The 24,164-nt window shown below is 44.1% G+C and overlaps 2 protein-coding genes across 6 annotated transcripts in view; both read left to right on the top strand.

Moving 5' to 3' along the window:
• The window catches only part of LOC123938945 (protocadherin gamma-C5), a 172,539-nt gene that overhangs the window by 5,411 nt on the left and 142,964 nt on the right, over positions 1 to 24,164 (top strand). Inside the window, exons 1-2 of one of the 5 annotated variants that reach the window (XM_046000754.1) lie at positions 20,058 to 20,390; positions 20,724 to 22,606. The exons of 1 other annotated variant lie outside the window; for it this stretch is intronic. In XM_046000754.1, the coding sequence (XP_045856710.1) occupies positions 20,183 to 20,390; positions 20,724 to 22,606 (2,091 nt within the window). In that variant the 5' untranslated portion in view covers positions 20,058 to 20,182. Of the gene's footprint in view, positions 1 to 4,051; positions 6,600 to 9,620; positions 12,184 to 20,054; positions 22,607 to 24,164 lie in introns of those variants that run through there. 3 more of the 5 variants (XM_046000748.1, XM_046000753.1, XM_046000744.1) reach the window with 3 other exon arrangements.
• On the top strand, positions 15,001 to 17,495 carry LOC123938947 (protocadherin gamma-B1-like). The gene is given in 5 exon segments (XM_046000760.1): positions 15,001 to 15,766; positions 15,769 to 15,855; positions 15,858 to 17,219; positions 17,222 to 17,329; positions 17,332 to 17,495. Coding segments are annotated over 5 exon segments (2,487 nt in total).

Below are 24,164 nucleotides of genomic sequence, written 5' to 3'. Positions count from 1 at the left end.
ATAAGCCCCTATCACTGAACAATATAGCTTTGAAAAGAATACCAGGAGATTTAAACTCAGTGTCATAAGAAATAATATACCCCACAGGGACAAAATTACTAAGCATACAGAAAATTTGAACAATAGAATCTATAAGCTTGATCTAATAAATCTGTATGGAATCCTATGTACAACAAATACAGAATAGCCATTCTTTACATGAACATATGGAATCTACAGCAATTTACTACATAGTCATAAAAAAGAGTAAATTTCAAAGTATCAGTAATATATGTGCCTTTTAACATGTACTTAATCCATAAAGCTGGGGTGGGGAAAATAGAGACAGGTAGGTAAAAGGGTACAAACTTACAGTTGTAAGATGAATAAGGCCTGGGGCTCCTGGGTGACTCAGTCCTTAAGCATCTGCCTTCTGCTCAGGTCATGATCCCATGGTGCTGGGATCGAGTCCCACTTCGGTCTTCCTGCTTGGTGAACCTGCTTCTTCCTCTCCCTTTGCCTGCCACTCCCCCTGCTTGTGCTCGCACACGCACTCTCTCTCTCTGTCAAATAAACAAATAAAATCTTTAAAAGAATAAGGCCTGAGTATCTATTGTATAACATGGAGACTTCAGTTGATAATATTAAATTGTGTTGTATAATAGAAATTTCTTCAGAGAGAACTTAAATGTTCTCACACATATAAAGAAGTAAATATTTGAGGTGATGGATGTGTTAATTAAATCAATAAGGGGAATCCTTTTACAATGTATACATTTATGATATCATTACGTTGTACACTTTAAATATCTTACAATTTTATTTATTAATTATACCTCAATAAAGCTGGAAAATTACAAAGCAAATATTTAACAATAGTAAAAGGAAACAAAAAAAGTTTGGACACTTAAGTCCATACCCCTAAATTACTCTTGGATTTAAAAAAATCACGGTGGAAATAAGAACTATTTAGAAAGGAACAAAAATTAGAGGTGCCTGGGTGGTTCAGGCACCCAGGTTAAGCATCTCCCTCCCGCTCAGGTCATGATCCCAGGGTCCTGGGATGGAGCCCCGCATGGGGCTTCCCGCTCAGCAGGGAGTCTGCTTCCCACCCCCACCCTGCCCCTCTGCCTACTTGTGATTTCTGTCTGTAAATAAATAAATATCTTTTAAAAAGGAACAAAAATTAAAATATTATTTAAAACTGTAGAATACAAGGACACCTGGTTGGCTCAATCAGTTGAACATGCAACTCTTGATCTCAGGGTCATGAGTTTGAGCCCCATGTTGGATGTGGAGACTATTTAAAATTAAATTAGATTAAATTGTGGAATACAGCTGAAAGAGTACCTAGGGGTAAATTTATAGACAAATAAAATAACTAAAAGCAAAAAAAATTATTTAAAATAAGTGAGTTTAGCAAGAAACAAGGCAAACAAGAAACATTGTATCAGCATAAACTTTAAGAAAATAATAGGGAAGGGGCACCTGGGTGGCTCAGTGGGTTAAAGCCTCTGCCTTGGGCTCAGGTCATGATCCCAGGGTCCTGGGATCGAGCCCCACATTGGGCTCTCTGCTCAGCAGGGAGCCTGCTTCCCTCTCTCTCTCTCTGCCTGCCTCTCTGCCTACTTGTGATCTCTGTCAAATAAATAAAAAAAATCTTTAAATAAAAAAAAGAAAATAATAGGGAAAAAACAAAGCTTAGAGTATAACTTATTAATATACAAACAAGGAAGAATTCTGATGGTGAAGCAATAGAAGTAGACAATAAAAGTCATACTGAGACCAGTGGGGAGAAATTAAAATTCTGTGAAGTCCAGTGCTAAGACTAATATAGAGTAGGCAGATGGCCTAGTAAAAAAATTCTTTTTAAGGATTCTAAAAGAAAATCCCCAATTCTGATTTAAAATAAAGACTTGGAAAAGGAGAAAAAAAAACAAGAGTGACTGGGGGAAAATAAAACAACTTGAATCAAAGCAAGAAGCATGAGTAGGAAATAATATCAGAGTAAAACCAGCTATTGCCAAAGACAAAGAACAGATAATTCTTTTTTTTAAGATTGTTAAAAATTTATTTATCTGAGGGGGAGAGTGAGAGAGGGTCAGAGGGAGAAGCAGACTCCCTGTCGAGCAGGGAGCCCGATGTGGGACAATTCAAGGACTCCAGGATCATGACCTCAGCTGAAAGCAGTCGCTTAACCAACTGAGCCACCAAGGCATCCAATAACATAATTCTTTAGAGAGCTGCAGTAAGGGATGTTGAACAGTTATTCAATGAGTATTGAAAACATCAAAACGATGTTGATGAAAAGATTTTAAAAATCTAAAAATTAGAGGCCCTACTAGAAAACAAGGTGAGTCAATATTACTGGTTTCCATTTTTTTCCATTCTCAGCGGAATGGATAAAAATAAAAATGAAAAAAGTTCAACAAGGAAGAAACCAAAAGATAAACAGACTGAAGTGAGATCAGAAGTGGGCAATCTCATTTAAGAAATTGATTCAGAATTTTAATTAAGATAGTATCAAACCCAATCTACCTTATACTAAAAAATAATATTTATAATTATGACTAAGTAGAGTTTATTTTAAGGATGCAAGGATATTCTAATATAAGAAAATCTAATAATGCAAAACTCCATATTAAGAGATTAAAGATAAAAAGCCACATATTCATTTAAATAGAGGCATAATAAAGTTCTTGAGAATATTCAACACATGATTAAAATTGTTTAGCAAAATAGGAATTGAAGGAAACATCCTTAACCTGATAGAGTACTTATCAAAAACTTAGAGGACTACCCAAAGCAACCTACAGATTCAGTGCAATCCCTATCAAAATCCCAATGACTTTTTTTGCAGAAATAGAAAAAAATCTAAAATTCATATGAAGTAGCAAGGAACCTCAAATAGCCAAAACAATCTTGAAAAAGAAGAACGGGGCACCTAGGTGGCTCAGTGAGTTAAGCATCTGCCTTCGGCTCAGGTTGTGTTCTCAAGGTCCTGGGATCCCTAGGTCAGGCTCTCTGCTCAGTGGGGAGTCTAATTGCCTTTTCCTTCTGACTTTCCCCTTTATTTGTGTTCTCTCTTAAACAAATAAACAAAATCTTTAAAAAGAAAAAGAAGAACATAGAAAAATCCCCTTCACTTTCCTTAATGTTCCAGGTGGCCTTCCACCTCCAAGCATTTGTACTGAGGGTCTAGAATACGATTCCAGCCTCTTCACCCATTCCTACCCTTTGTTCCTACCCTTTATGGCATCTTCAGTAATGTCTTGGAAAATTTTTGACCCCCAGATCTAGGTTGGATACCCTTTTTATGTACCCCTTTCCATTGCTCAGTGTTTCCCACCTTTGTAGCAGTTAACATATTCTATTAAAATATTCCATTTAGTTTTCTGTGTCCTCCCCTATACTGTAAGCTTCCTGAGAGCAGGGGCTGTGTTCACCAGGTTCATCATTTCTTATGAACAAATAGGCAACAAACAGGCAAATTGCCAGGTATACAATAGTCACCCAATTAAGTGTTGGATAATTCACTTTTTAAAATACAGATGTTGAAGTTTAATTCTAAGGTATCAGGCACAGAAATCCAAAATATATGACCTTAGAAGATAATGTAGCTAATGTTCTAAAGTTGGTCTTACTGTCTTTGAATATAAAATAAGAAGTTGGAGATGTTTAGAGCAAGGGCAGAAGCAGCCTTGATGGATGCCTTGAGTGTTCAGTAGTACACACTTCCCTAGCAACTACGATCAAGGTCACATTTGTTTACACATTCTTATTAATTCTGAGAAAAAGACTCCTGACTTGAAAGAGCTATTTCTAAGGTATCTTAAAACTAAGATTCTTCAAAGCAACTTGAAAGTCACAAAGCTAATAAGCAAGAAGTAACTTTGGGTTTGCCTTAGAGGGTGCAGAAATTACTTAGGCCTCTGAGCGTCGCTGTTGACCACCTTAGAAGTAAAAGCCTGCAAGACACCCAGTCCAACATTACCGTTCCCACAACAAAAAGGGCTGGGCTCTTGGCCCCCAAGCTTCCGGACGGGGAAAAAAATCAGTCCAGCAGCTGAAAGTTCTCTCTACAGTGACCTGGGTCCTGTGAATCCTGGTCCCCTCAGACCCTGAGGAATAAAGACTTTCAGAATCTCACACTGGGTGCTGGAAGTTTCGTGGGAGAAAAGATTGCAGCAGAAGAAATGGCGGCTCTGCGAAAACTGCCGCAACGTGGAAGGCTCACCTTGCTTTGCTTTCTTTTGGCCGTCTTATGGGAAGTCGGGGCTGGGCAGATGCACTATTCTGTGCCAGAAGAGACCGACAAAGGCTCCTTTGTGGGTGACATTGCCAAGGACCTGAGGCTGGAGCCCCTGGCACTGGCAGAGCGTGGAGTCCGCATCGTCTCCAGAGGTAGGACGCAGCTTTTTGCTCTGAACCAGCGAAGTGGCAGTTTGGTCACCAAGGACAGGATAGACCGAGAGGAGCTCTGTGCTCAGATCGTGCAGTGCCTGGTGAATTTTAACATACTCCTGGAAGACAAATTAAACATTTATTCAGTAGAAGTGGAAATAACAGATATTAATGATAATGCCCCTCGCTTTGGAGTAGAGGAACTAGAGCTAAAAATAAGTGAAACGACTGCGCCGGGATTCCGAATTCCCCTAAAGAGTGCGCATGACGCAGACGTAGGAGAAAACACCCTTCAGAAGTACGTACTGAACCCAAATGACCACTTCTCCCTGGATGTGCGAAGCGGAGTGGATGGGAACAAGCACCCTGAGTTGGTGCTGGAGCTTGCCCTGGACCGCGAGGAAAAGGCCGTTCACCACCTCGTCCTTGTGGCTTTGGATGGGGGCAGCCCGGTCCGATCGGGCACATCCCGCATCCGCGTTACCGTCCTGGATGTGAATGACAACGCGCCTGTATTTACACAGCCCGAGTACCGTGTAAGTGTTCCTGAGAATATTCCTGTGGGCACTCAGATACTCACAGTGACCGCCACTGACACAGATGAGGGATACAATGCCCAAGTGGCATATTATCAAGAGAAAAACCCAGGAGAAACCTCACAGGTATTTGAGCTTGAGTCAACGTCTGGAGAGATAACAATCACAAAGAGTCTAGATTTTGAGGATGCCAAAGTCCATGAAATTGACATTGAAGCTCAGGATGGCCCGGGCCTTCTGACCAGGACAAAGGTTATTGTGACAGTTCTGGATGTGAATGACAATGCCCCAGAGTTTTACATGACATCTGTTACTAGCTCAATTCCCGAAGACTCTCCCCCAGGAACCATAATTGCACTTTTCAATGTACATGACAGAGACTCTGGGCTGAATGCATTTATCACGTGTTCACTCCCTGAGAACCTTCCTTTCAAATTAGAAAGATCGGTGGACAATTACCACCGACTGGTTACAACCAGAGCCCTTGACAGGGAACAGTTTTCCTTTTACAACATCACTATGACTGCTAAAGATGGAGGGAAACCATCTCTGTCCACAGACGCTTACATTTTGCTGCAGGTGGCAGACATCAATGACAACCCACCCACCTTCCCTCATGTGTCCTACTCTGCCTACATTCCTGAAAACAATCCCAAAGGTGCGTCTATCATTTCTGTGTCAGCCCATGACCCTGACAGTGATGACAATGCCCATGTAACCTATTCTTTGACCGAAGACACTCTTCAGGGTACACCCCTATCCTCTTACATCTCCATCAACTCTGATACTGGCATCGTGTATGCGTTGCACTCCTTTGACTATGAGCAGTTCCAGGATTTGCAACTGTGGTTGACTGCATGGGATAATGGGAACCCACCCCTCAGCAGCAACGTGTCATTGAGCATATTCGTGCTGGACCAGAATGACAACACGCCAGAAATCCTGTACCCGGCCCTCCCCACTGACGATTCCACAGGTGTGGAGCTGGCGCCCCGATCCGCAGAGTCCGGCTACCTGGTCACCAAGGTGGTGGCAGTGGACAGAGACTCTGGCCAGAACGCCTGGCTGTCCTACCGCCTGCTCAAGGCCAGCGAGCCAGGGCTCTTCGCGGTGGGGCTGCACACGGGCGAGGTGCGCACAGCGCGGGCCCTGCTGGACAGAGACGCGCTCAAGCAGAGCCTGGTGGTGGCGGTGCAGGATCACGGGCAGCCCCCTCTGTCGGCCACCGTCACGCTCACCGTGGCCGTGGCCGACAGCATCCCGGACGTCCTGGCGGACCTGGGCAGCATCGGGACCCCCGCCGACCCAGACGATTCGGACCTCACGCTCTATCTGGTGGTGGCGGTGGCGGCAGTCTCCTGCGTCTTCCTCGCCTTCGTCATCGTGCTGCTGGCGCTCAGGCTGAGGCGCTGGCACGCGTCGCGTCTGCTCCAGGCTTCGGGAGGCGGGCTGGTGGGCGTGCCGGCCTCGCACTTCGTGGGCGTGGACGGGGTGCGGGCTTTCCTGCAGACCTATTCGCACGAGGTCTCCCTGACCGCGGACTCGCGCAAGAGTCACGTGATCTTCCCCCAGCCCAACTACGCGGACACGCTCATCAGCCAGGAGAGCTGTGGGAAAAAGGATTTTCTATCAGCACCTCAGGCTTTACTTGAAGATAAAGGAGAAGAAACAGTTCCCCAGGTAAATTCCCTTCACAATATACTTACAAGCTATTGCTAAAATAAACATGTATTTATTTACTTAGCTGCCTCCTTTGTTTACCACATCTTTTCTATTTTTCATATTTCCTTGTGAATATATCAGTTCTTATGAAATTAGTCTTGGCGAATTATTTCTCAGTAGTTCTAAGTGTTCACTAAGGGGAAGGAGGGCTAGAATCATTTATCATGAATATAAATCAGGAGTTAGTATCAAGTGAATATTATATTTAGGTTATCAAAGAGCATTCCATTAAGAACTGGTATATCTGTTTTTTCATACTTTCTTTCCCATCCCTGCACAAATCATCTCATCTACCTGAGTCAATAATTCTTTCTCTCTTAAAAATATGGAGGTTGAGGGGACTCTGGCTGGCTCAGTTGGTGAACCATGTGCGTCTTGATCTGGTGGTCGTTAGTTTGAGCCCTATGTTGGGGGTAAAGTTTACTTTTTTTTTTTAAGATTTTTATTTATTTATTTATTCGATAGACAGAGATCACAAGTAGGCAGAGAGGCAGAGAGAGGAGGAAGCAGGCTCCCTGCTGAGCAGAGAGCCCGATGTGGGGCTCGATCCCAGGATCCTGGGATCATGACCTGAGCCGAAAGCAGAGGCTTTAACCCACTGAGCCACCCAGGCGCCCCTAAAGTTTACTTTTTAAAAAATAAAATAAAAAGACAATTTTTAAAAATGAAAGTGGAATTTTATGTTTACGCAAGTGCATTAAAAGTCATGGTTTTTGTTTTATATTTTGATCTATGAGTAATGAAATGCTGTAGTTTCTTCTCACTGAATTTTAATAATTTTCCTTCAGTTTAGCAGTGAGGTTCTTCATTTTACTTAATTTGTATGACCTTTCCTTTTCAAAAAAATGGAAATTTAGAAATATATATGCTTCACTGTATTTTAGGAAGGTATGTCATGGTATCCCAGCTTAGTTAAAAATCCTACTGATTTCTAAAGTAGTTGTTGGGGGCACCTGGGGAGCTCAGTCGTTAAGCATCTGCGTTTCGCTCAGATCATGATCCCAGAATCCTGGGATTGAGCCCCACATTGGGGCTCCATGCTCTGTGGGGCACCTGCATCTCCCTCTCCTACTCCCCCTGTTTGTATTCCCTCTCAAATAAATAAATAAATAAATAAAGTAGTTGTTGCTTCACAAAATGAATTATTGTTTGCTCTATAATAAATGGGTAATGTAAGAGTAAATGCCATTTCTCTTTTTTTTATTTTATGTTCTTATTTTCTCATATCTGGAAACCACATTTACTTTCTATCATTAAAAATAATATATATCCTCAAGGGATTCAAAGTCCAGATAACATAATTGCCCCTAAAAAATCCTCCTTATACATTTCAACTCTCAAAGATTCCTACTCATAGCAGTGTTAAAAATATTTTCAGTCCCTCACCTAACCTTAGTCTCCCTCACAACCACTTTCTTCCTCATTCCTCTTTCCATGTTGGCATTTAGTATGTTCATTTGCTTTTAATAATGAAGAACAAAGACTACCGTAATATTCTCTGTAACTGAGATCATTTTAAATTTTGATTTGGAAGTAATCGTGTACTAACTGAATCTTGTGTTTAATGGTATCATCATCTTTCAAGGTACTGTGATTTTTAATTATACTTAAAGCATTTGAGGAGAGCTGATCTAAGCCAATGTGCCTCTTGTGTTTTATACTATTATGTAATTCTCTAGGAGATAAAACTGAAACATTGTGGAATAATACATCATAACACCTTTACTTCTAGGTAATAAATAAAGTATAAACTGAGAAAAATTAAAGACAGTTCCTTATAGTGTTTATATTATCTCTTCACAAGAATAAATGCCTTATGGATAAATTTATAATAATACATGCTTGAAATGACAAATGTATTTCTACTTCTGTGCTTGGAGAGGAAAACAAATACAGAGAGAGCATTTCTGGAACATAACACAAAAGTTTATTTCTACTAGTTTTAGTTTGGATCTTTAAAAAGCACCCTCACTCTAGATTTAGACAAAGTGAATTACTTCCGGTACCCTGAAGTTCTTTGATTTCTCTCTCACACCTAGACATTGCCATCCTGTTCTCTCTCACATTCAGGCCTTTTCCCTGATCCATTCCTGTTGTTGTTGTGGTTTTTTTTTTTGTCTTTTGTTTTGTTTATTTGTTTTTGGCAGAGAGTTAGCACAAGTAGGCAGAGCAGCAGGCAGAGGGAGAGGGAGAAGCAGGCTGTCTGCTGAGCAGGGAGCCCAATGCGGGGCTTGATCCCAGGACCCTAGGATCATGACCTGATCTGAAGGCAGTTGCTTATCTGACTGAGCCACCTGGGCACCCCTCCTGTCATGTTTCTTGAGAGAGTCTTTGCTAATCTCCAAGGCCAGGTTGGAGGCCCTCCCATCACCTTTGGCTTCTTCCATTATGGTAGCTTTATCAATGCACTGGAATTCCTTGTTTGATTTTATCTTCATAGCTTTTCAGGGGAGGGAAGTGGTTATGTTCATATCATTGACCTTAAATCCCCACATATAATCTAACATCCAATTTTATGTTTGTTTAATGAATGTGTTAAATTACAAATATTGAAACTAAGACATCATGCTATCAAGGACAAACTTCAATAAGTATAATTATAAATATGGCTTATTTTTTCTTGGGTTTTTAAACTTTGAACATTTTAAAACAGTAACTCCAGCGTGTTGGAAGCAATATTGGTTGTGTTAAGGTTAGAGAATGGCTTCCCAAGGAACTTGAAGTTACATAATTTAATTTATAGCAATTCAAGTGTGTGAAATAGACACCAATCCCATTACCTCTGATAAAGACGATTGCAGGTGTTGGGAAACTTAAAAATGACTTACTTGGGTTTGTCTGAGAGGGTGCAGTAAACCAATAGGCCTCTGAGTGTCGCTGTTGACCACTCAAGGAGGAAAACGGAGCTGGAGAGCTAGTCCACCATTTCCTTGTTCCTAAAAAGCAAAGAACGAGTCAATCAGACTGCAGAAGATCGGAGGCTGCTACAAAGCACACCTTGTCAGTCAACAAGCTCTGTGATTCCTAAATTAGGACCATAAAAGGCTTAGTTCCTTGAGAAAAAATGATATTTGAGTCCGTCGTGGGCAGTTGGAATCTATTTCACAGAAAATAATTCACCAAAGAGAAAATGGCATTCAAACACTGCAAAGGACTGACCCTACTGAGCGTGCTTCTGGGGACGCTGTGCAAGACTGGATCCGGGCAGATCCACTACTCAGTGCAGGAGGAGCTGGACAAAGGCTCCTTTGTGGGCAACATCTCCGAGAACCTGGGACTCGGGCCCTGGGAGCTGGCGGAGCGTGGAGTCCGCATTGTCTCCAGAGGTAGGACGCAGCTCTTTGCTCTGAACCTGCGAAGCGGCAGCTTGGTCACAGCAGGTAGGATAGACCGGGAGGAGCTCTGCGCTCAGAGCACCTTGTGTCTGGTGAAATTTAACATCCTGGTTGAAGACAAATTGAAAATTTTTGAAGTAGAAATAGAAATTAAAGACATTAATGATAATGCTCCTGATTTTCTAACAGAGGAATTGGAAATAAAAATTGGTGAACTAACAGTTTCTGGAACTCGATTTCCACTTAAGACTGCATTTGACCCAGATGTGGGCATGAACTCCCTTCAGAACTACCACCTCAGCCCCAGTGACTACTTCTCCCTGGCTATGAAGCATGTCTCTGATGGGGCCAAGTACCCAGAGCTGGTACTAGAGAGGGCTCTGGACCGTGAGCAAAAGAAAGTTCACCAGCTTGTCCTCATTGCTTCTGATGGTGGAAACCCTGTCCGCTCTGGCAACTTGTACATCCAAGTGGTAGTTCTGGATGCAAATGACAACCCACCAGTATTTACTCAATCTGAATATCAAGTAAGTGTTCCAGAGAACTTGCCATTGGGTACCACGCTGCTCACAGTGAATGCCACTGACCCTGATGAAGGATTCAATGCTCAAGTGTCCTATATTCTAGATAAAATGCCTGGGAAAGTCGCTCAGATGTTTGATCTCAATTCAGTGACTGGAGATATATCAATTTTAAAAAGTCTAGATTATGAGGATGCTACATTCTATGAAATTAAAATTGAAGCACAAGATGGACCTGGTCTCCTTTCAAGAGCTAAGATTTTAGTCACAGTTCTGGATGTGAATGACAATGCCCCAGAAGTTGCAATCACTTCTCTTACTGGATCAGTCCCAGAAGAGGCTCCTGCTGGAAGAGAAATTGCCCTTATCAATGTGCACGATCAGGATTCTGGGCAAAATGGGCAAGTCACAGTTTCTGTCCTGGGAAATATGCCATTTAATTTAGAAAAATCAATAGACCAATATTACCGCTTAGTGACAGCCAGATCTCTAGACCGTGAACAGGTATCTGAATATAACATCACTCTCAGAGCCACAGATGGGGGAAATCCCCCACTGTCCACGAGCACTTATATCACTCTGCATGTTGAAGACATCAATGACAACCCACCTGCCTTCAGTCGGTCCTCCTACTCTGCCTACATTCCTGAAAACAACCCCAGAGGAGATTCCATCTTCTGTGTGATCGCCCAGGATTCCGACAGCATCCACAATGCCCACATCACTTATGCACTGACTGAGGATACTATCCAGGGAGCGCCTCTCTCCACCTATGTCTCCATCAATTCTGACACCGGTGTCCTGTATGCGCTCCGTTCCTTTGACTATGAGCAGGTTAGAGACCTACAGCTATTGGTGAGAGCCAGCGACAGTGGGAACCCTCCACTCAGCAGCAATGTGTCCTTGAATATTTTCATTGTGGACCAGAATGACAATGCCCCTGAAATCCTGTACCCCACTCTCCCCACTGACGGTTCCACAGGTGTGGAGCTGGCGCCCCGCTCTGCAGAGCCCGGCTACCTGGTCACCAAGGTGGTGGCAGTGGACAGAGACTCTGGCCAGAACGCCTGGCTGTCCTACCGCCTGCTCAAGGCCAGCGAGCCAGGGCTCTTCGCGGTGGGGCTGCACACGGGCGAGGTGCGCACAGCGCGGGCCCTGCTGGACAGAGACGCGCTCAAGCAGAGCCTGGTGGTGGCGGTGCAGGATCACGGGCAGCCCCCTCTGTCGGCCACCGTCACGCTCACCGTGGCCGTGGCCGACAGCATCCCGGACGTCCTGGCGGACCTGGGCAGCATCGGGACCCCCGCCGACCCAGACGATTCGGACCTCACGCTCTATCTGGTGGTGGCGGTGGCGGCAGTCTCCTGCGTCTTCCTCGCCTTGGTCATCGTGCTGCTGGCGCTCAGGCTGAGGCGCTGGCACGCGTCGCGTCTGCTCCAGGCTTCGGGAGGCGGGCTGGTGGGCGTGCCGGCCTCGCACTTCGTGGGCGTGGACGGGGTGCGGGCTTTCCTGCAGACCTATTCGCACGAGGTCTCCCTGACCGCGGACTCGCGCAAGAGTCACGTGATCTTCCCCCAGCCCAACTACGCGGACACGCTCATCAGCCAGGAGAGCTGTGGGAAAAGCGAGTCCTTTCTGGTATCTCAAGATTTACTAGAAACGAAAGGAGACCCCAACTTACTTCAGGTAAGTTTATTTCTTTCTTGGAACTCTACAAAGAACAATTTTGGTCGTGTAGCTAATATAAAGATTTGATGCATATTTATTTGAAAATAAAACAATGTGATAGTCCTTAGTTCTTTTGCCTAAATATCTGATCTTCCTGACCTGGTTATGACTGAGTGAGCCTAGGTATCGAATTCTGGCCAATATATTATAAATGGAAGTAATATGTGCCTCTCTCTGGAGAAATTCCTGTTGGCATTGTAAGAATTTCTAGATCTGTTATTTTTTGAAATTGTGACTGTTTCGTCGACCTGAGTGCTTGAATAACTATATCAAGAGAAGAGCTCTGTGGTTGTCATACATTGATATGTATATCTGAGATAGACTTTTTTTCATTTTAACTTCCTGTGATTTGAAGTTTGTCACTCCAACCTACTTAGCTTATCCTGACTGATACAAACAAAAATATAAGTACTAGGTATCTTAGGCACCTGTAAAATGATGCTTGCTCTTTCCACACCAGGCCACACTCTTTTCATCTCAATGACATAGAAACTGTTGAGTAAAAAAAAAATGTACAGCTTGGTCAAGTGGTTTTACCTGGCCCATATTCCTTACTGTGTATACCTAAAGTATGTGTGGGTGTACGTGTGCATTCATATTGATTTCAGCCTTTTGTCTGAAGGTGGGGAGGTCAATTGCCTAAACCGTTAGGAGTCTTGGAGGGACATTTCTTGTCCTTGAGAAGGATCTTTAAAAATGCAAGGAGAGGGACGCCTGGGTGGCTCAGTGGGTTAAGTGGCTGCCTTCGGCTCAGGTCATGATCAGTGGGTTAAGCGGCTGCCTTCGGCTCAGGTCATGATCCTGGCGTCCTGGAATCGAGTCCCACATCGGGCTCCTTGCTCAGCAGGGAGCCTGCTTCTCCCTCTGCCTCTGCCTGCCGCTCTGTCTGCCTGTGCTCACTCTCTCTGACAAATAAATCTTTAAAAAAAAATAAAAAATGCAAGGAGATATGTCTCATCTCAGCAGGACATTTCCAGAGCAGCTATTCCAACAATAGAATAGAGTCCTATAACTTTCTTGAGTCAGAAATTTATGAAATTATTTTCACCCGTGAAATCACCTCAGAGAGTCATCCAAAATGAGACCAAAATATATTTCTTTAGGTTTCAAATAAAGGAACATCTCTCTCCCTCAATATATTAGAAAGAGAGATATTCAAGAGTGTGAGATGCATGGCCTGAACAAAATAACTGAGAGCAGGGAAAAGTGTATTTTCACTCAAACATGCAAATACATCTCAGAAAAAAAGGCACATGATCTTCAAATGTCTTCTTTAAGGGAAGATCTTTATAGTGTGATAAAGTGATATTAGTATGTCTTTCCTCATAATGAGAAAAATTACTAAATAGGTAATCCAAGGGAACTTTAGATGCTCAAAGCGAATTTTCTAAGAATCTTGTATAAAACAAAGCCTACATAAATGTTGTGAAAGTGTACAGAGAGTACAATTTTCATCCATTTTTGTAGGTAATGAAAGGTCTCAGACATTCCATTTCACTAAAAAAATTTTTCTTAAGGAGGGGGAAGAATTCATTATAATAGAAAAGGGAACAGCAAAAGGAACAGAAAATATAAAGTCATGAAGTAGGGAAAACAATGAAAATAATATCCTAGAAAAATAGATAATAGTCTGTTCTTACTGGAGTGTAATGTGAGTGTGTATTAACACTGCAAAACAGTAGAATAAATCACTATATTGGTATCTAATTTGGTAGTGCATTTGAAATAAAGGTATTAGTCACCCAAGATGAGTTCAAGGATTACAGGGTAAGTTTCAAAATGGAATGTCTAAGGACTCTCAACACCTCTCTAAGATTTACCAGTGATCAGGGTAAATTCATTATACTTATTAATGGTATAAATCAGCTGGAACTGATTTACCATGGAGTATTGCATTTACATTCATGTAGGTACATACATTCAATGAAATTATTGATTTCATAAAAATAAATATGGCATTCACAAGATTGTGCTGTATAAAAGCATGTGTACTAAATTGGTCTCTTAAAATATCAGGCTGTGCTGTACTTAATGTGAAGATAGCCTAGGCTTTAAAAAAAATGAGCAGCACATTAAAATAAGTCTAGGGCTTGACTCACTCTTTTTTGCAAAGACTGTATCTTTGGAAAGTATTACTGAATAGTAAAGTATTTATGGAGAGAGTTAAAACACTATGTAAAAGAGATTATGGATATTACAAAAACGTAAGGATCATAGTTCACTAAAATGTGGATAAAAAGTCAGTAACTTATTTGGTGAAATCCATACTACTCATGCCAGTGTTCGTAAATACAGTGAAATAAATAAGTGAAGATATTTTTGCCCCCCAAACCGAAAAAAACGAGTGTAAGCCTTGTGAAATTTTTTAATGCAAAAAAGAATGTAAAATTATATCACTGCTTATGAAGTGATGAGAACTAGAACATATCAAATTTAGAGGGAAAATATGAATACTTGGTTTTTCCAACAAATAGACAAGGTACATAGATTCAAGAGCTTACGCGTTGAGGGTAAATGGCTGGACAATATGCAGTTCTTCCAGACAACCTCTGGGCGCCGCTGTTGACCAAAGGGAAGAAAGGTTGTCAATTCTGCGGGAGAGTTAGGCCGCGTTTTCTAGCTTTGTCCTGAGCACATCAGAACGCGGAGGCAGCGCCTGCGCACCCACCAACTGAAGTCCTACCCTCAAATTACAAAAGTCCAGGTGCTGTCACTGCTTTTTTTTTAAACATCCCAGAGACATTCTGAAAAGAAGCTTCCCAGGGAGTTCAAAAAATGCAAAGAAGCTCCAGAAAAGCTGAAACAATGAAAATTCAGGTACTGTTTCTCTTCCTGCTGTCTTTGTTGTGGGGGGCTATCTCCCAGCAGATCCAGTACGTTTTTCCGGAGGAGCTGGCCAAGGGCTTGCGGGTGGGGAATCTTGCCAAGGACCTGCAGCTTAATGTCCAGAAACTGCCAGCTCGAAAACTGCGGGTTAGTGCAGAGAATTTATTCAGTGTGAATGCAGAGAGTGGGGATTTGTTAGTGAACGGTAGGATAGATCGAGAGGAAATCTGCGGAAGGAAATCCGAGTGTGCACTAAAATTTGAAATGTTTGCTGAAAATCCAATGAATGTTTTCCACGTGATTGTTGCAATCCAAGATATTAACCACAATGCGCCACATTTCACTGCAAAAGGCACTGACTTGGAAATCTGTGAGTCAGCCTTTCCAGGTGTAAAATTCCCTCTGGATTCTGCACAAGATGCAGATGTAGAAAGTAACTCACTGAACATATACACTATCAACTCCAACGAACACTTCTCTGTGACAACGAAGGAAAGTCCTGATGGAAGTAAATACCCAGAATGACTTCTGGAAAAACCTCTGGACAGAGAACAGCAGAGCTCCCACCAGTTAATCCTGACCGCCATGGACGGTGGAGACCCTCCACTAAGCAGCACCACCCAGATCCGGATTCAGGTCACTGATGCCAATGATAATGCTCCAGTGTTCAGCCAGGACACATACAGAGTTAGCCTCCAAGAAAATGTGCCCGCGGGGCCTCTGTCCTGCAAGTGATGGCTGCCGACCAGGACGAGGGTGATAATGCAGAGATCACCTATGCCTTCCTTAGTGCCCCAACAAGTACAGCCTCCTCTTCAATCTCAATCCAAATACTGGTGACATTACAACCAATGGTACATTGGACTTTGAAAAGACAAGTAGATATATATTGGTTGTAGAAGCCAAGGATGGAGGGGTGCACACGGCTCACTGTAATGTTCAGACTGAAATTGTTGATGAGAATGAAAATGCCCCAGAAGTCACACTGATGTCCTATTCTAACCAGATTCCCGAGGACTCAGACCTTGGAAATGTAGTAGCCCTCTTTAAAGTGAGAAACCGTGACTCTGGGCAAAATGGTCTGGTTACCTGCTATATTCAGGAAGATGTTCCTTTCAAATTAGAATCCACCTCCAAGAATTATTACAAGCTGGTGATTGACAGTGCCCTAGATAGGGAGCAGATGGCCGAGTACAATGTCACTATCACCGCCACTGACAAGGGCAAGCCCTCCCTGTTCTCTAGTACAAGCGTCACCCTACATATCAGCGATATCAACGATAACGCGCCCATTTTCCACCAGGCCTCCTACGTGGTCCACGTGGCAGAGAACAATCTTCCAGGCGCCTCGATTGCCCAAATCAGCGCCTCCGACCCCGACCTTGGGCCCAACGGTCGCGTCTCCTACTCCATCGTGGCCAGCGACCTGGAAACACGGGCGCTGGCGTCCTACGTGTCCGTGAGCGCGCAGAGCGGGGTGGTGTTCGCGCAGCGCGCCTTCGACCACGAGCAGCTGCGCGCCTTCGAGCTGACCCTGCAGGCGCGCGACCAGGGCTCGCCCGCGCTCAGCGCCAACGTGAGCCTGCGCGTGTTGGTGGGCGACCGCAACGACAACGCGCCGCGGGTGCTGTACCCGGCGCTGGGGCCCGACGGCTCGGCGCTGTTCGACACGGTGCCGCGCGCCGCGCAGCCCGGCTACCTGGTCACCAAGGTGGTGGCGGTGGACGCCGACTCGGGACACAATGCCTGGCTGTCATACCACGTGCTGCAGGCCAGCGAGCCGGGACTCTTCAGCCTGGGGCTGCGCACGGGCGAGGTGCGCACGGCGCGTGCTTTGGGCAACCGGGACGCGGCCCGCCAGCGCCTGCTGGTCGCTGTGCGGGATGGGGGACAGCCGCCACTTTCGGCCACAGCCACGCTGCTCCTGGTTTTCGCCGACAGCTTACAGGAGGTGCTGCCGGATGTCAGCGACCGCCCTGAGCCCTCTGACCCCCAGGCTGAGTTGCAGTTTTACCTGGTGGTGGCTTTGGCGTTGATCTCGGTGCTGTTCCTTCTCGTGGTGATTCTGGCGGTTGCTCTGCGCCTACGCGGCTCCTCCAGCCCCGCTGCCTGGAGCTGCTTTCGGCAGGATCTCAGTTCCAAGTCCGGACCTGGGATTCTCCCCAGTTACGTGAAGGGACTTTGCCTTATTCCTACAATCTGTGCGTGGCCGCACGATTAGCTAAGACAGAGTTTACTTTTTCCAACCTGAAACCAGACATGGTTCCTCCTCGGGATCTCCTTGTGATGATAGTTCTATAGATATATCATGTATATATATATATACATATATATAGATATATCATGTATATATCAGCAGTGAAGACCCCCAAATGGTTTCTGATTCGTCGTTTGCGTCTCACGTGAGTTTCTTCAAACCTGCTTTTATTCTCAGTCGTGCATAATTATTTTTTATTGTTCATTTTCCTAGTGATATTAGTAGTAGGAGAGGTGGATGGGTGGAGATTGGTGTCTTGATTGCTCAGTAGTCTTGGTAGTTAGCTGACTAGAACTTCTCAGTCTGTACTGTTGATGATTTTGTATGTTCGGAAAATATTGCTAAAGAGAGCTTGTTCTGGGGCGCCTGGGTGGCTCAGTGGATTAAGCCGCTGCCTTCGGCTCAGGTCATGATCTCAGGGTCCTGGGATCGAGCCCCACATCAGGCTCTCTGCTCCACGGGGACCCTGCTTCCTCCTCTCTCTCTCTGCCTGCCTCTCTGCCTACTTGTGATCTCTCTGTGTCAAATAAATAAATAAAATCTTTAAAAAAAAATCTAAAATATGTAAAAAAAAAAAAGAGAGAGCTTGTTCTTGGATGCCACTACCTTTAGTAATAACACTGCCTGTGTTAGCTGATGTGTGATACTATTTTTTTCAAGCTTTATTCTTAGTATAGGTGCTACCAAAGGGAGCACGTCAAGCTTTATTCTCTATGAATTTACTGACAGTTCTTTCTGCTTAAGTTAATGTTCATCTTCATCAAATATAGTCTTTTTTCCATCTTTTTGCTGCAATATATATTTTTAATTGAGCCTTCAGGAATTAAGTCTCAGCATTTCTTTGCTTATCACATGTAGCAAAGACTGATTTGGATCACTAACTTTGGGTCAGTTTTATTCACACTCTGTTATCTCATTCAAAAATAACTTTCTGGGCATCTGGCTGGTTCTGTCAGTAGAACATGTGAGTCTTGATCTCCAGGCTGTGGGTTCGAACCCCACATTGGGTATGAAGATTACTTAAAAATAAGATCTCTAGGGACACCTGGGTGACTCAGTTGGTTTAGTGTCTGCCTTCTGCTCCGGTCATGATCCCAGAATCCTGGGATCGAGCACGGCGTCCAGCTCTCTGCTGGGTGCCGGGGGTGGGGGGGGTTCTGCTTCTTCCTCTCCTTCTGTCTACTGCTCCATCTGCTTGTGCTCTTTCTCTCTCTCTGTCAAATAAATACAATCTTTACAAAAAATAAGATCTTTAAACAAATAATCTTAACCATTCTGAAATAATTTTTATACTCTTTCTACTTTTAGACTGTTATAATAAGGAATGTATTGAAACTTTTTGTATATAAAGCCTCTTCCATGTTTCTTTTTTTTAGTATAGGTTTCTGAGAAGCAAATCAAAGTTTTTCACAATATCTCATTTACCTCCCAGTCCCCAGCAATTTGTGACTCCTTTGAGGATTGTGAAAATTACCTTTACTCTGCTCTCCAAAGTCTGAGGATTTTACAATTCTGAATAAATAGTGGGCTTTCTTGTCTGATTAAAATTTATAAGTAACTTCTAGAAGCTAATTATTTTGTGAGGAGTAATCTAACGAACTGGCTACTTCCTGCTTTATATTAAATTTTCTAAGATTAGTTAATCACTCAAAGTACTCATGTGTAAGAAAGCTTAAACATGCAGTTATAATATATATACAACTACTAAAAAATTTCCTTTTAGTGGTTCTTTCTAAAATCACACCTAAAGTAAACTAATAAATGATAGTAAAATAATACATTCAGGATGTGTCCTTATATGAAAAGATACTGAATATTGTCTCCTTTTTACAGACAAAGCTTCAGTTTAACTCTTCTGTCTTCTTTATTATTTATTTTTAACATCAGAGTTACTTACCCATTGATTTAGGGCTTTGCAGTTATATTAGTAATGCACTCATTAAACACCGAAAACTGTTTGAGTATCTACTCTATGAAAGGTGCTGTTCTAAAGTTTGAGGATACATTGTGAACACAATAATCACAAACATAGCCTGTGACCTAAAATCTTGTGTATACAAAATTAATGAACAAATTAGCTTCCCAAAAGTATTATCATATTTGCTAAGCTCATTTGAACAGGAGAAAGACTAGCTCTTGAACAGTAGATATTTTCTTATAAGAGAATTGAAAAGTTGTCCCAGATTCTAAAGGGTCAACTCATGTGAGGAAACTTGCTTCTGCCTAGGTAAGGACCTAGAGCTCAGACCTCCAACCTCCCTGACCTGACACTGTTTTTTCACCTATTCTTTCATTCTTCAAGTTCATCCTTGTTTCTTGGAAGGATAAATGTGCCCCTCACACAATGCACTGCACTGAAAATGGACTAGGAACAAAAATAATGGAAAAACTTAAAAAGAGTTTTAAAAGAGAAAAAATTCTTAGAAAAATCACCATATTTTATTTGAAAATAAATAAATTGGTTTGGAAGATTTATTGTACAGTAAGCCTTGGATCATGCCTGGATTTCCATCGCAAATAAAACAATAGGAGCTTGAATTTTATTTTTGGGAGGGAAAATAGGTTGTGGAAAAGAAATGGTATAAACAGGTAGTGCTTTTCTTCACCAAGAATTGGTTGTAGTAACAGGTTAGGACTCTGAGTGTCGCTGTTCACCAATCAGGTGAAACAGATAACCAGGAATTTAATCCAAACCAAAAGATCTCTGCATCACAAAGCATTAGCCCTGCGGCTTAAGGAAAGCTAAAGACTGGACCCCCGAACTCCAACGTTCAACGGTGAAAGCACAAAATCTTGGACTTTGAGGATCCTGGGGCTTCTCCCGTCTCCACTGAAGAAACGCCCAAGCGGAAGCTGCTCTGAGGCGGGGCGATAATGGCGGCTCCTCCTTATCGCCCAAAATGCAGCCGGCTGGTCGGGATCTGTGTTCTCCTGGGGGCCCTGTGGAAAATCCAGGCCGAACAGATCCGCTACTCAGTGCCTGAGGAGTTGGAGGAAGGCTCTTACGTGGGCAATATCGCCAAGGACCTGGGACTGGAGCCTCTGGAACTGTCAGAGCGCGGAGTCCGCATCATCTCCAGAGGTAAGACACAGCTCTTTGCTCTGAACCCGCGAAGCGGCAGCTTGGTCACCGCGGGTAAGATAGACCGGGAGGAGCTGTGTGATAGATCTCCAAAGTGTGTAATAAGCCTGGAGATTCTTCTGGAGGACAAAGTAAAGATTTTTGGAGTAGAAGTGGAGATCATCGATGTTAATGATAACGCGCCCAACTTTGGGACAGAGCAAAGGGAAATAAAAGTTGCTGAAAATGAAAGTCCTGGCACAAGATTTCCTCTTCCTGAAGCTTTTGATCCAGATGTTGGGATAAACTCCCTGCAGGGTTACCAGCTCAGCTCTAATGTTCACTTCTCCCTAGACGTGCAAAGTGGAGCGGATGGCATTAGGTACCCGGAGCTGGTGCTGGAGCTTGCTCTAGACAGAGAAGAGGAGGCGGTTCACCACCTCCTTCTCACCGCCTTTGATGGGGGTAACCTGGCTCACTCTGGTACTGTCAAGATTCATGTAACGCTTGTGGATACCAACGACAATGCTCCCGTATTCACTCAGCCAGAATACCACGTGAAGGTTCCAGAGAACGTGCCAGTGGGCTACCGGCTGCTCACTGTAAAAGCCACTGATCCAGATGAAGGAGCCAATGGGGAAGTAACCTATTCTTTCCGTAAAGTGAGAGATAAAATGTCCCAACTATTCCAGTTGAATTCTTTGACTGGGGACATAACAGTATTGGGGGATCTAGATTATGAAGACTCTGGATTCTATGATATAGATGTAGAAGCCCATGATGGACCTGGTCTCCGAGCCAGAAGTAAGATATTGGTGACAGTTTTGGATGTAAATGACAATGCTCCAGAAGTCACTGTTACATCTCTCACCAGCTCTGTCCAAGAAACTTCTCCCCCAGGTACAGTAATTGCACTTTTCAATGTGCACGACAGTGATTCAGGAGAGAATGGCCTTGTCACATGTTCTATTCTGGATAATCTGCCATTCACACTTGAAAAGACCTATGGAAATTATCATCGGCTGTTGACATGCAGGACACTGGACAGGGAAGAAGTTTCAGAATATAATATCACGGTAACTGCCACTGATCATGGAATGCCACCACTTTCTACAGAAACTCACATCTCACTGCAGGTGGCAGACATCAATGACAACCCACCTGCTTTCCCTCATGCTTCCTACTCTGCCTACATTCCTGAAAACAACCCCCGAGGAGCCTCCATTTTATCCATGTCTGCCCAAGACCCTGACAGCATTGAGAATGCCAGAGTCACATACTCCTTGGCTGAAGACACACTCCATGGGCTGTCTCTGTCTTCGTATGTTTCCATCAACTCTGATACTGGTGTCCTGTATGCACTGTGCTCCTTCGACTTTGAGCAGTTTAGAGACCTGCAACTATTGGTGAGAGCCAGCGACAGTGGGAACCCTCCACTCAGCAGCAATGTGTCCTTGAATATTTTCATTGTGGACCAGAACGACAATGCCCCTGAAATCCTGTACCCCACTCTCCCCACTGACGGTTCCACAGGCGTGGAGCTGGCACCCCGCTCTGCAGAGCCCGGCTACCTGGTCACCAAGGTGGTGGCGGTGGACAGAGACTCTGGCCAGAACGCCTGGCTGTCCTACCGCCTGCTCAAGGCCAGCGAGCCAGGGCTCTTCGCGGTGGGGCTGCACACGGGCGAGGTGCGCACAGCGCGGGCCCTGCTGGACAGAGACGCGCTCAAGCAGAGCCTGGTGGTGGCGGTGCAGGATCACGGGCAGCCCCCTCTGTCGGCCACCGTCACGCTCACCGTGGCCGTGGCCGACAGCATCCCGGACGTCCTGGCGGACCTGGGCAGCATCGGGACCCCCGCCGACCCAGACGATTCGGACCTCACGCTCTATCTGGTGGTGGCGGTGGCGGCAGTCTCCTCCGTCTTCCTCGCCTTCGTCATCGTGCTGCTGGCGCTCAGGCTGAGGCGCTGGCACGCGTCGCGTCTGCTCCAGGCTTCGGGAGGCGGGCTGGTGGGCGTGCCGGCCTCGCACTTCGTGGGCGTGGACGGGGTGCAGGCTTTCCTGCAGACCTATTCGCACGAGGTCTCCCTGACCGCGGACTCGCGCAAGAGTCACGTGATCTTCCCCCAGCCCAACTACGCGGACACGCTCATCAGCCAGGAGAGCTGTGGGAAAAGCGAGCCTCTTCTGGTAACTCAGGATTTACTTGAAACAAAAGGAGATCCTAGTCTTCAACAGGTGAGTTAATCTTGCCGCACAAAACACAGGCAGAGAGTTATATAAACATCTCCAGTTGTATAAGGTAATAGACATATTAGGTAATATGTGAAAAAAGACTCTTCTTTTTTAGTATTCTATTACTTTAAAGGGGAGGGGCATGGGGGCGCCTGGGTGTCTCAGTTGGTTAAGAGTCTGCCTTTGGCTCAGGTCATGATTCCAGGGTGTGGGACGGAGCCCGCCTCAGGCTCTTAACTCCACTGGGAGCCTGCTGCTCCCTCTGCTTGTGCATGCTCTCTTTCATCTATAAAAATGAATAAATAAAAATAAAAGGGAGAGGCAGATGATCCCTCAAGAATAATCAGTAGTAGTTACTACTTAAAGGTCATTACTTAACATTTGTAGTCTTCATTTAGTTTCAGGAACAGTATCATAATTGTATACCTCAGCCTCTCTTCTTTAAGTGCCATTTTCATTTAGGCATGAAAGGATAGAATAGAACTGTGAAATGCAGGGCATTTGTTCAGTAGGTAGAGCATGGGACTCTTGATCTTCGGGTCATGAGTTTGAGCCCCCATGTTGGATGGTGAGATTGCTTTTATTTTTTATTTTTTTAAGTAGGTGCCAAACCCAGCGTGAAGCCCAAGGCAGGGCTAGAACTCACAATCCCGAGTACAAGACCAGAGCTGAAGTCAAGAGTCAGATGCTTAACCAACTGAGCCACCCAGGCATCCTAGAGAATGACCTTTAAAAAAGAAAAAAAGAAGAGGGGTGCCTGGGTGGCTCAGTGGGTTAAGCCTCTGCCTTTGGCTCAGGTCATGATCTCAGGGTCCTGGGATGAACACCCCCTCCCCCGCCGCATTGGGCTCTCTGCTCAGTGGGAACCTGCTCCCCGCCCCCCCACTTGTGATCTCTCTGCCAAATAAATGAATAAAATCTTTTTAAAAAGAAGAAGAACAGAAATGTAAGGCAATTGTGTAAAAGCATAGTGAAGTATTCTACGAAGCTGTTATTGATTCTAGACTGTTTTAAAATTTACTCTTTTTTACACTTGGCTTTAAGTTTTCTTTTTTACCTTGAAAAGGTATTTTCCATTACAGTTAAACAGTGGCAGGGGCACCTGGGCGGCTCCGTGGGTTAGGCTTCTGCCTTGGGCCGGGGTTGTGGTCTCCAGGGACCTGGGATTGAGCCCCACATCAGGCTCTCTGCTCTGCGGGAGCCTGCTTCCTCTTCTCTCTCTGCCTCCGTCTCTGCCTACTTGTGATCTCGCTGTCAAATAAATAAGTAAAATCTTAAAAAGATATATAATTAAACAGTGGCAACTTATAAATACTGGAGAAAATATTAACTTTTAGATATAATTTTAATGGGGATAGCTGCTCAACTGGATTGACGTATTTCAAGTATTTTGTTGTTGCAGTTTCTGAGATGCATCAGCAGTCACTATGTATGATTTCTTTGTGTATTTCTGTGATTATAAAAAATATTGCCCATTTTATTTCATTCATCTTCAAGTAGACTGAAGGAGTAATTTTAATAATTTCTAAATTTTCTATTATGGCATCACTATGAGATCCTT

Source organism: Meles meles, chromosome 3 (assembly GCF_922984935.1).
Source record: "Meles meles chromosome 3, mMelMel3.1 paternal haplotype, whole genome shotgun sequence".
Taxonomy (NCBI): Eukaryota; Metazoa; Chordata; class Mammalia; order Carnivora; family Mustelidae; genus Meles; species Meles meles.
The sequence above is the reverse complement of the archived record's forward strand: the minus strand, read 5'-3'. Positions and strand labels throughout refer to the sequence as shown.